The sequence below is a fragment of the Megalobrama amblycephala genome, linkage group LG14 (genome assembly GCF_018812025.1).
Source record: "Megalobrama amblycephala isolate DHTTF-2021 linkage group LG14, ASM1881202v1, whole genome shotgun sequence".
NCBI classification, from domain to species: Eukaryota; Metazoa; Chordata; class Actinopteri; order Cypriniformes; family Xenocyprididae; genus Megalobrama; species Megalobrama amblycephala.
The window spans coordinates 18,542,747-18,555,075 of record NC_063057.1 but is presented as its reverse complement, the minus strand read 5'-3'; the positions used below and the strand labels follow the sequence as shown (position 1 = coordinate 18,555,075).

The window sequence follows — 12,329 nt, the reverse complement described above, 5'->3', positions numbered from 1 at the left end:
GCCAAGATGGTCGGGTTCAAACTGTTGAACCTGTCAACCGGCCTCAAGGCTTGAACGTTCTCGAAGAGTGCCATGACAAAACGAGTGTGGCGTACTGAGAGCTACCTGTCGGAGTGATTCTGCACGCAGGACCGTTTGTGACGGGTGCCGTAGAACGGATGTGATGTTGTGTGACCGTGAGGGTTGAGGGGACGTTAGTAATCACAGGTTATGGATAAACCTTTTTGAACATGTGTCACCATCTGAGACTTCGAACAAATTGGTACAAAAACAAATTACCTGTTAATTTACATTTACCCTCGGTCTGAAGTATTAGGAAGTAATTGTGTGTTTCTTCAACTTCAGGCATTTTAATGTTTAGGATCTTTATTAAAACTGATTTCTGTCTTTTTCTTTTTGTTACATACCTTCATTAAGCATGTTAAAAGTAAGTATGTCCAACCGTTGGACATTGTAAATAGGCAAATTAAATAAACTAGTGCAGTGGTCCCTAAACTTTTCTGCTGGACCCCTTTTTTATAGAAAAAAAATAAAATTCTCAGCCAAATCTCAGCCTCAGACGTCATGCCCACGGACCATTTGATGCATCAGGGTCTGATGCATAAGGCATAGAAAATGGGAAACACTTTGGGAGTTTCAAAGTTGTCATTGGATTGGTTGAATTCTACAGGATTTCCATGTTCTTTAAAGGTCCTGTTCTTCGTGATCCCATGTTTCAAACTTTAGTTAGTGTGTAATGTTGTTGTTAGAGTATAAATAAAATCTGTAAAATTTTAAAGCACAAAGTTCAATGCCAAGCGAGATATTTTATTTAACAGAAGTCGCCTACATCGAACGGCCAGTTTGGACTACATCTCTCTACTTCCTTCTTTAATGACGTCACTAAAATAGTTTTTTGACTAACATCCGCCCACAGGAATACACAAGAGTTGCGTTTGTAGAGTGTGTTTGTCGCCATGTCGTCGAAACGCTGTTATTTTCATCCTGCAGTCCAATCACCGGGTCTGATTCCGGCTCAAATTGATAGGGTAAAATTAAAGACATGTTTACAATAACACTGAGCGCGTGCATCTCCACGTTATGGTAAGAGGCGTGACTTTTCCGGGCAAGGTTCGCTAAGCTGCTGTCGAATCACAACACAGGAACCGCTGGCACAATCAGAACTCGTTACGTATTTCTGAAGGAGGGACTTCATAGAACAAGGAAGTCATCAGCCCGTTTTTATGACAGTGGAAACAGCGGTATACAGATAAGTAAATTATGTGAAAAATACTGTGTTTTTTTACACATGAAACATGAACACATGTTATATTGCACACTATAAACACAATCAAAGCTTCAAAAAAAACACGAAAAACGGGACCTTTAATGGTTCGGCGAGAAACAAAGTCATTGTGACGCGGTGCCATTGTTGCAGTAAACTTGCACAATGTTTTTGAATGAAGATGAGACATCGCCAATTTATATTTTAAAGCCCCTAAACATGACACAGGACAAAACGAACTGTGATTGGTTGCTTTACATGTCTTGGGTGGTCCTTGGCCAATGAAATCTGAAATGGATTCCAGCCCTTCGTCCATCAATTTGAAGGTTTAACTACGTGAGACTATCAATCCCCCCCACCTACGTATATGCACCCACATAAAGACAGTCTCAGACATGACCTTGCTTGCCAAATCCTTTAGGATTTATTTAAAACATTGTAATTAATACAATTGGTACCACAACTTCTCAATTTCGACAAGCTTCTCTTTGTGTTCATGATCTGAAGTCTATAAGTGGTGTCTTAACTTGTTTTGCTTCATACTGTCAGAGGCTAATATTGTGAGGCACGCAACAGAGGGTGAATCAGAGGTTGAGATATTCCTTGCCAAATTTTCTTGTCTTGAGGCTGTCTTCTGGACTTGACAAAGTGAATGCTGCAAATCCATTTGTCTTTTATGTCACAAGTTGCGTGAACACATGGAGTACATCAGAAAAAAAAGGGGGGCATCAGTTTACTGTTGGGAATTTGTCAAGGAGTGGAGCCGCATCCAGTGTAGACAGCATCACTGATTATAATGGGCTCTGTTTGCTTTTGTACTATGACCTACCGCTGGCCTTCAGGGCCTCCTGGGGTCATAGCGTTACCAGCGCTACCACGTACCACCTTGCGCCACTGGTGTAGAAACATTGTTTTGGTGGTTTGAGGTTTGAAGTAGATTCATTGTCTGCTTTACCATACCTGGCACTGGCAGTCCTTTCACAAAATTAGTGAATCTTTAAGCTTAGTGTAGAACCATGCATCAGTCAATTATGTTTTTACACGGCTCCCTGTAATACTCAATACTGATTCTTCAGTCTAGCGGTCTGTTAGTGCACACTACAACTGATAACATACAGCTCAAGAGTGTATTGCGAGTCATCTTGAGGTAATAATCAATTAGGTTCAAAATTCAATCAAAGGTTCAATTATTTACTTATGTGGCCCCTAGTTTTGGAACCACTGAACTAGTGAGTGAAAAGTGTATTTTAAGGAAGCTTACTTTTAAAAGAGCCAAAAGTGCTTAGTAAGAACTCAGTTGTGGCATGGAAATAGATCTTAAACAGTGTTTGTCTTCATGTTTTGTCTACATAGCGCTATGACAGAGAGGCAGAAGGGTAAGAGTGAAGTATATAGTTTTCATCACAACACAGCATCTGTCTGTGTTCCTCTGTTTTTGCCACGCTAGATGGCAGATTGTGACAGGTCCATGCATCTTACTTTTACAGGCTGCACCTGCACATATTCAACACAGTGGATTATATTGGCAAAGAACAGCTCAAGTATTCTACATCAGGACTCGCCCATTCATCACTAATGCAGGTCCGTCAGGGCTCCTGGACGCCCCGGTCAATACAGAACCCTACTCCCTAGGCATTCATCAGCACAGGCACCGGTTGGCACGGAGACGTGTGTGTGATGGAGGAAGGCGGCTAAAACAGTAATTTAAGACACTGTAATGGAGTGTCTTTTTCTGGCTGGATCTCAGAAGGGGCATATCTGTCCGAGTCAAATGTGGCAACCCTTTATTTTACAGTTGTCTGCAGGAAGGCAAAGTGATAATTAATGTGGTGAATGCGTCTCCAAGTGCGAAAGCAAGGGTGGAAGTGAAAGTGTACGTGTGTGAGAGTGAGTGAAAGTGAGAGCGAGAAGTTGCATGTGTGAAATCGAGTATGAGAGATGGGCAAAATGACCAGACACCTATAGTAAGGTACTGTAGGTGTAGGAGATGATGCGAATATATCTCAGGTCTGGGCAACGGTGTCACGTTACACTATAAAACCGAACAGTGAAATTAATTGAATGAAATGAGTTCGTTTCAGTCAAATAATTATGAAAGTTCATTTTAATTAATAGAAAAAGTTGCGTAAACTCAAAATTTAATTGTAGTAAGCTGAACTTAATATGATTGAGTTGCAGCAAATTTCTAATTCCCAGCATGCTTTGTGTTAGACTGTATAAGGAAAATAAATGTTGAAATTAAATGTTAAACATCCATGGCTCTCAGCCCCGCCCCACTTGTCACAAAAATTTTAAGTTCTACTAACTTTAAAAAATAAAAAGTTAGTTTACTTAAATGTTTTGAGGTAATAAGTTTCCTCAAACATTTAGATTATTCTGAACTTATTGAGTTTTACAGTGTAGGCATGGCGTACTTCATGTAGCTCTAAATTCTGCCCTCACTTTTATACATGAGTTACTTTAGCACTATACAGTGGTCAGCTAGTTGCCAATTTCAAATAAATTATTTATATATATAAAAAAAATAAAAAAATAAAAAAACTTGTTTTGCAGACATCTGTTTTAATTTTTAATGGTTAACGAACAAAGTTTTTGTCTTTGTTAAAGATTCTGTCAGCTATAATAACCTTGTTTTAAAGTGCTTTAGTCAGGTGTGTTTATAGTTCGGCTATTGGTGATCTCGTATGGCAACATATTCCAGTCCAAGACAGTTATAAATCAAAGTTGATTTCCAGTATCTAATAAAAAAAAAAAAAAAAAAAAAAAAAGAGAGAATCTCTGGGACATAAAAACACCTAGCTAAAGAAACACCCACACACAAACAGCTGCAGACATTTCAGCATGTTTACTTGAAAATATGAATGAGCATACAGTGAAATGGTTGATGGTTACACGATGCCTGAATTCAGCTCCATGATTCACAGCGAGAGCTGTAGTGTGTTGCGGACCGAGGCACAGGGCACTTAGACAAACAAAGGCATGCAAATAACAAAACTCATTTACTTGCTTATTTACAATTAGAATGAGAAGCAACATGTTTGGTGGCCGTCTGTTTCTCAAGCTCATTATTTTTCAGCACTGGCTGAACAATGGAAGTAAAAAAAAAATGTAAACAAAATAATAAAAAATGCTGGGGCTCAATCAATGCCATTCAGGGTTTCATTTTTTATATCAAAATTATGTAAAACGAATACAGCACACTGAAGCTGAAATATAACCATGTGAAGACCTTTAAGTGTTGTGAAAAAAAAAAAAAAGTGGTTTACTCACGTGGGATTTTGTGCAGTTCATTCATGAACTTGTCTTTGACTTTAGAGAACATCTCATCTTTGGTCTCACGGGGACCGGGCCCTGCTGCCTCTGTGCTGTTGACCAATACCTCAGGCGCCGCGCTGGGCACAGGGTTCCCCACCAGAGCCTCCCTTCGACTCATCGCTGGATGTGGCAGCCAGACAGAAGCTAAACATGAAAAGTTGAGAGAGGGTTACTAATACTATCTGGAATATTTAGGAAGGAAATATCAGTTTCACATTCACAATTCTTCCAATATGTTTATCTGCTGGATAATGTATACCATGTGGATTTGTAGGTGCCTACAAATATGGCATGATAAATTTATGTAAAACAGCTGCGGGACAGTAGTGGGAATTTTCATTCATTCCACTGATTTGAATCTTTTGATTCTGTTAAACAAAGGCTCATTCAGATTAATTCCAGTCAATATGTAGTTTACATCATTGGACAAATATGTCGCACCAATGAGTGTCCAACAGTAGTATTATAAGTGAGTCATTGAATCATTCACTCCACTGTTAGCGGTTGCTCATACAGAACACATTTTCGCATTCCACCGTATTTGCCTTTTCATTGTTTTTCTATGTAAACATACGCTAGATGGATGTGTTAGATCGTTGTGGTCACATTGTACATTTTTGCAGGGTCTCGTCTTTAGACAGCGTTCTGAAAAAATGGCAGTCACGTTAAAAGTTAAGTTTTTAACGTGTCTCTAGCCTTCGCCCTGCGATTTTGCGTTCTGTGTGAATAGCCCCTAAGAATGTAAAGGGAAGCATGCTTTTTGCTAGCATAACGGTTGTAGTTACGAGTTACGACATCTACCAGTAGGGGCTTACTGTCAAAGCTAACCAGCCAAACATTGTTAAAAAGGAAAGACTCACATGCAGAACTGATTGAACAACATGTCCCTTTTTGATAAGTTATTAATTGGTCCAGTTCATTCTGTTCGTTCATGAATAAAATTCTCATCTCATTCAGACTCAAAACACTGACTTGTTGAGTGTAGCGGCATATTCGTTTTGAAGTCTTTTGAAGCCACCAAAGCAGTCAAACGCTTTACAATGGAAAATCAGTGCATCAAAGTCGTTCACTTAAAACGCTGGGTTGTTCAAAAACACTGGATTGTTCACAACTCCACTAATGGGGGATATAGATAGAAGGCAGATAACAGGTCAGGATGTGAGAGATGGAGTGAGAATGAAAAAGATGAAAACTCCAGTGTGCGAGTCTCTAATTTAGTGTGAGAGGAAGGTGGAGAATGAGGTGTGACTATGGGAAGCCTTCGACTGCAGCATGCTCTGAACAAATGCGCTTGTGAGGTGTGTTTAGCTGTTTAAACATCCTCCCATCCATCCCTCCTAATCTCTCGCTGGCGTTTACTCAGTCCTCTGTTCATTTACTCACTCGCCTACAGACTCTCTCTGCCTCACCAGTTCATATGCAGCCAGTATCGCATCTCTCTTGCTGGTACCGCTATGACCCCAGGAGGCCCTGAAGGCCAGCGGTAGGTCATGGTACGTGCTGATGAACAGTGAGCAGACTATGAGCCTTGTTCTCTTCTAGCCACAGGGCATGCAAGATCCGCCTACTCCCGCACAGCCGGTGTCGCTGCCATTGTACCTGCTCTGTAATTACTGCCATTGTCAATCACTCAGACGGAATAATAATAGATCGAATGAATGCGGCAGGTACAAAACCTCAAAGTTTAGAGGAGTCAGAGTGAACTTGCAGCAAGTTTAATTAGACTTTCTATCAGGTGGGATGGCTCTCCTCCTTTCTCTACAGGTGATTGCCTGAAAAGACTAGGAAACAGTTGGAGCTGTTGCATTGGACAGGTTGTCATTGCTGTGCTCATGTCGCTATGGTGACAGCAGGATTGATGACCTACAGGTTATACGGAATTCGTGTGGTGGGTTTTCTTTGGAGAAACTTGAGAGAGCATTCAAGTGCAAAATAGAAACAAAATATTTCAGAAAAGGCATATTTTGTCCTTGGTTTGACAAATTAATTGTAAATTTAATCTCTTACAGAGTTGGAAAATCACACTGTTCTGCTGTTTCAAAGGTACTCTAAGACGTGCTTGTCCTCCTGCTGGAAAATCATTTTGTATGGGCTGGCTGTGTGCAATTTTCGATACCAGTGACGCTGAACTATCACTAACAAAAAAGGTAACAAAAAGTATCAGAACATGATACCATGGTACACATTCTTTAAAGTACCTTGGACTACCATGTAAATACCGTGATATGAATGAACGCTAAATGGTCCTTACTGAAATTCTATATTATTTTGTCTAAATACATTAAGAAACTTAATTCTGAGTAAATACAGGCGTCACAAAGTTATAATGTACATTATGAAAAATGGACATTCATTTTCAGATTCACTATAGATTACATTTACCAGTGGTATTTTTTTTTTAAAGATTACCTTTGAGTGAGTGTTAGATGATGATAAATGTAAAAATAAGGAGACTTAGCATGCACAATTAAATATTCCTTATTGGCTGATGTATTTAAAAAAAATAGACACAAAAACAGTTCTAATATTGCCTGATAACACACACACACACACACCGTTGATCCAAAACATGCCTAATATGCCATTGGTCCTCCGTGTGCTGCCAAAACAGCGCCGACCCACTAAGGCATGGACTCTACAAGACCCCTGAAGGTATCCAGTGGTATCAGGCACCAAGATGTTAGCAGCAGATCCTTCATGTCCTGAAGTTTACGAGGTAGAGCCACCATGGATCAAGCTTGTTGGTCCAACACATCCCACAGATGCTTAAATGCATTGAGTTCTGGGGGATTGAAGGCCAGGGCAACACCTTGAACTCTTCATCATGTTCCTGAAATCCTTAACTATGTGTGCAGTGTGGCAAGGTGCATTATCATGAAAGAGGCCACTTCCACCAGGGAACACCATTGTCATGAAGGGGTGTACCTGGTTTGCAACAATGCTTAGGTAGGTGACATGTGTCAAATTTACGTCCACATAAATGGCCAGATCCAGGGTTTCCCAGCAGAACATTGCCTAGAGTCTCATACTCCCTTCCACTAGTTTGTTATCATCCCACAGTGCATCCTGGTGCCATCACTTCCCAAGGTAAATGGCAGACTCGTACATTGCTGTATCTGTGATGTAAAAGAAAAAGTGACTCATCAGACCAGGTGACCTTCTTCCACTGCTCCAAGGTCCAGTTTTGATTTTCGATTGGGTGCCCAACACTCTGTCGCCGGTTTGTTCCTCTTTAGACTGCTGTTGGTAAATTCTTACCACTGCGACCAGGAGCAACCCACAAGTCTTGCCGTTTCAGAGATACTCTGACCCAGTCACCTTGCCATAACAATTTGGCCCTTGTCAAAGTTCCTCAGATCTTTATTCCTGGCCATTTATCCTGCATCCAACATGAGAACTAATTGTTTGCTTACCATCTAAAGTACCCAGACAATATTATGTAATATGTTAATATGTGTAATATACGCTTCACCTGTGACTGGTCAATACTCTACTATAGTGAAATACTAGCACTATGGGGATATATATATATATATATATATATATATATATATATATATATATATATATATATATATTTACAACATCTATAGTGTTAGCGTATATATAAAATTAGATTTATATACAAACTACCATGGTATTAACAGTAGACACCATGAATGTAACGTGTTATAGCCACAGAACTTTTTTTTGTGGTAAGGGATATAGATGTTGACCAACAGCTGGTCAAGCCTGTTTGCTGCTAATGACTTCAACACACTCTAGCTGAGCTGTAGACTCTATGGGGAAGTGTTTACATATGTACACAGCAGCAGCTGCGTGGTCTGCTGACACAATGGGGTGTGAAGAGGACAGGGTTCGACAGCTGTGCCGCTCACTAGCTATGGCTTTCCTTAGTTACACATCTCTATTGTTCAAAATTAGTTTTTGTAGTTTGATATATAGTTGCTATGAGTCTAAGCTGGAAGACTGATCAGGCACAGGTCTTTAAAAAAGCTACATGTCAAGTCTTGGCTAGTCTGGTTAACACAAGGTATGTTACGTGGACAAGCAACTAGTATTCTCAAACTTCCACACTGCAAATTTGTTCATGTAGCATATAAGTGACAAAAAAAAAAAGTTTGTAGAAGGTTGGTTGGGTGGATTGGTTCTTTGCAGACGAAGGTTTCTGGAACACGAAGCTTGACAGGAGCTTCTGCTGACAGTCGAAAGGCGTTGTGTGTTTTTTTGAGTGCCGTGTCACTCTCGTGATATGATGTGGGCGGCAGTTGAGCTGGCAGCAGAGCTGAACTTTGGGAAGGTGGAGGAGGATGGGGAAAAAAAAGATGGATTTTGTGTGCTTTTGTGTATGTGTGTGTATGTTGCACATATGAATAGCACTGCCGCACACCTGCGAAGCTAGACTGCTTCACACAGTGAGTCAGAGGAGTCCATTATAGACCTACACAAAAAGCCATAATTACTCACAAACGGATAGAGGCTGTGCAAGCATGTCCATTAGGCCATTACTATTTGTATCACACAGACAAAAGAAAGTTGCACGTTTTAAGAGCTAAAACAGCAGGATGCAAGTGACATGCCCGTAGGAGGCAACTTTTTGTAAATCAAGTGAAAGTGCCCAGTGGACCTCGCAAGGATTACAGCCCCCTCGATCCAAATAGCAAAACAGCCATTTTAAAGCAAGGCTCACACTTGTCAAAACCTAGCAAAAACAAAGAACACCAATCATCCAGACTTAAAAAAAATCTCCATAAAACAGTAATGATGTCTCTACAGGTCTCTATTAAATTTCAGAGCTTTAATAGCAGGAGCAGTTCGGAGTTGAGTTTGGAGATTTTGTGTAGTGTGCCTTTGAGAGAGTTCATTGAAATCATGTACTTTTTGCTACAAATGACTTTTAACATGGTGGCTGAAGAACATCTAACCTTTTATTCAACCAAAACATGTAAGCTGTCAAATGCTGCCATTCAGTGATTAAATCAAACCTTGGGAGTGCTGGACTAACCATAGTCTCACATTGCCAGACCTTTGCATAAAACATGATCTACTTTGCATCTTATTCTAGACAAGCACATACGTTTGATACTAAGGATGGCCAAATATGATCCCTTGCTCAAATATAACTCTGCAGATATATATATTTTTTAAATGTGTTTGTTCTTATGTGCCATGGGGATGTGTTCATCAGGAATATTTTGTGCCATAGTGGAAATAAACTAGAATAAATCCACACTTGTACAGTGAACACAGAATAAAAAATAGCTGCGAGCAGCAATTATCAGGGTTCAAGCGCTTTAAGACCTTTAAGACTTTAAGCACAATGTAAGATATTACATATTATATATCAAGCCAGTAAACACCTACATCAGAGATGAAAAAGACATTTTACAGCATTTTCAACAGTTATAGTCCACCTATGGCCTGGTCTCCATAAAAAAGTTTGCTTCTTTAGAAAAATGTTGCATGTGTTCACCCAATTTCGTGAAGTTCTGTTTTTTTGTTTAGGAATGATAGGCTTTTGGATACATTTGGCCACACTCATTTTCTAAATGACCCTGTTATAGCTATCCAAATGCTAAAGTTCTTTTATATATATATAGTCTGACAGGTTAGTGGCTTCAATTCATTTTATGTGATTTTTCACACACATACACGGTACACTCCTCACTCTGAACACATATATACATATATCCAGAGAATTGTCCTGCAGTGATTTTATCGAGGGTAAGCAAAAAATTTAGGACTAGTTCACAAAAGTAGGTTTTTCAAATAATCTCCAACATTTAACAAATGATTTGATTGACAGCAGTAGTCCAGTAGGCAGGCAAAGTTGTTCAGAATGAGGAGTTCTATCATACCGTGTACGTGTGTGAAAAATCACATAAAATGAATTGAAGCCACTAACCTGTCAGACTTTGAAAACCCAAAATTTAGCAGGTTGGATCCATCAATCCATCAACTCAAGTGTTTACGCTGAGGCACTTAATAGCAAGTGAAGTATATAAACTACACTGACTGCATAATGTGCCTCCAGGATGCATGATACTTTCTTTACCCAGCCCAGTGTGGGCCGTGGCACTGAGCAGGTGAAAAATCCTTACCCAATTACCACTCTGCCAGATGGCACAGCATGGCTTTCATTGCACTCGCTCCGGTGCTCTGCACATCAAACCATGCTCCTCTCCCTCCTTTCCTTGCTTCCTGCCTCATCCTTCCAGTTTTCCCAACTGGGTTGCGCTCCTCTACCAAAACCTCCACTGCTGCCAGAGCAAAACTACGACTCCACATCCATGCAGTAGACAAACAGAGCACTGCCTTTATGTACACTGGATTGTCATTTGGTACTTGAGTTGCTTCTACTTTGGTTGGACTCTTCATTTCTCATTTTTGAGGGCCCCAGAGTGTTGTATTTTCTGAACTGTGGCGTGGAGGTACTAGTCATGTTATCGAGCGAGTGAGGGTAGGTGAGGATGTTTGGGCCCGTGACATTACACTTTCTTTCATCTTGCAGAAATTAAAAACAGTAGTGCAAACGTGTGTCTTGAATCACAATTACCATCATTTGCTTTGGACTTTGATCTTGGTCGTCTATATGTCCTGGTTTAAAATTAAGGTGTAACCAAGCATGTAATCATCAATTACTTCCACTTAACTGGAGTTGACTTCCATTTGTCACCAGCGATCTAGCCCTGCGACATGTTTATTGCATATTAAAAAACAAATGCATGCATAATGCAATCAAAGAATGTTAGTGTGGAGTTGCAACTGAGAGAAGACATTTCATATTCACTGATGCACTGAATCTCAATGACGAATCAACATGTGCGTAATGTGTCTTCACAAGTTTGATTGTGTTTGAGTCATTTCTGTGAAATACTTGCAGATGCACCAGTCTCTCAGCACTGGGCGTGAGATGGTGTGGATGGCAGTGATTTCGTTTCAAGAAGTTGTCGTGCGAATGTCTGCACATTTGTTTAGTTGCTTACTTATGTGTATGTACAAATGTGTATAGAAACAAAGTATTCATCTAGTTGATTACATATTGTTCTGATCTCATGCAAAGTCCAATTAAATTTTAATAGCCTTTTAAATGGATAGTTCTTTCTCTGATTCAGTGAGCCACATTCAAATTTGTAAACTGTTGATATGTGCACACCTGTGACAGCACATCATTTGAATTATATATGTTGCTTGGCAACTGTAAAGAGTGTACAGATAAGCTAATGAACTGTATTACTTGCTGAAATGGATAAAAAATTATTAATAACAAAGTGTTTAATATACTATTGTATATTAGCAACACTGCTTCCCTAAATCCTAGGAATACCCACTACCAGTAGTAAAATCACTGTAGTACATTGCTAAGTGATGTTTTATTTTATTTTATAATTAATGTTTAAATGTCAAACGTTCAAGATTAAGAACTAACACATTGGAGTTTGAAACAAAGTTGTTAGCAAGAAGCAAGGTGGAAAAAAATACCTAAAACTTTGTAGAGTGTCAGTCTAATTTGGCAGAGCAAATTAGCATTGACGAACAGGTGAAAATTTTATCTAAGTATAAGGGTGTTGAGAAAGATAAATTGGTAATTGTGGGGGAATGAATGTTTCTGAACACATATTGTTTTATTTATAGATGTGCTCAATTTATTGTGTTATTGAAGGGAGAAAGAAGTGTTAAATTTGAAGGTGTAAAATGCAAGAAAAAATGAAAAGGGGAAGCTTAATGCTTTCTGTTCTGTATGCATGTG

At 39.5% G+C, this 12,329-nt stretch overlaps 1 protein-coding gene across 4 annotated transcripts in view; it reads right to left on the bottom strand.

The window, feature by feature from the left end:
• The window catches only part of syt1a (synaptotagmin Ia), a 212,027-nt gene that overhangs the window by 32,692 nt on the left and 167,006 nt on the right, over window positions 1-12,329 (bottom strand). For all 4 annotated transcript variants that reach the window (XM_048154652.1, XM_048154653.1, XM_048154651.1 and 1 more), the window contains one exon: window positions 4,535-4,723. In XM_048154652.1, coding sequence (XP_048010609.1) covers window positions 4,535-4,697 — 163 coding nt within the window. In that variant the 5' untranslated portion in view covers window positions 4,698-4,723. The remainder of the gene's footprint in view (window positions 1-4,534; window positions 4,724-12,329) is intronic.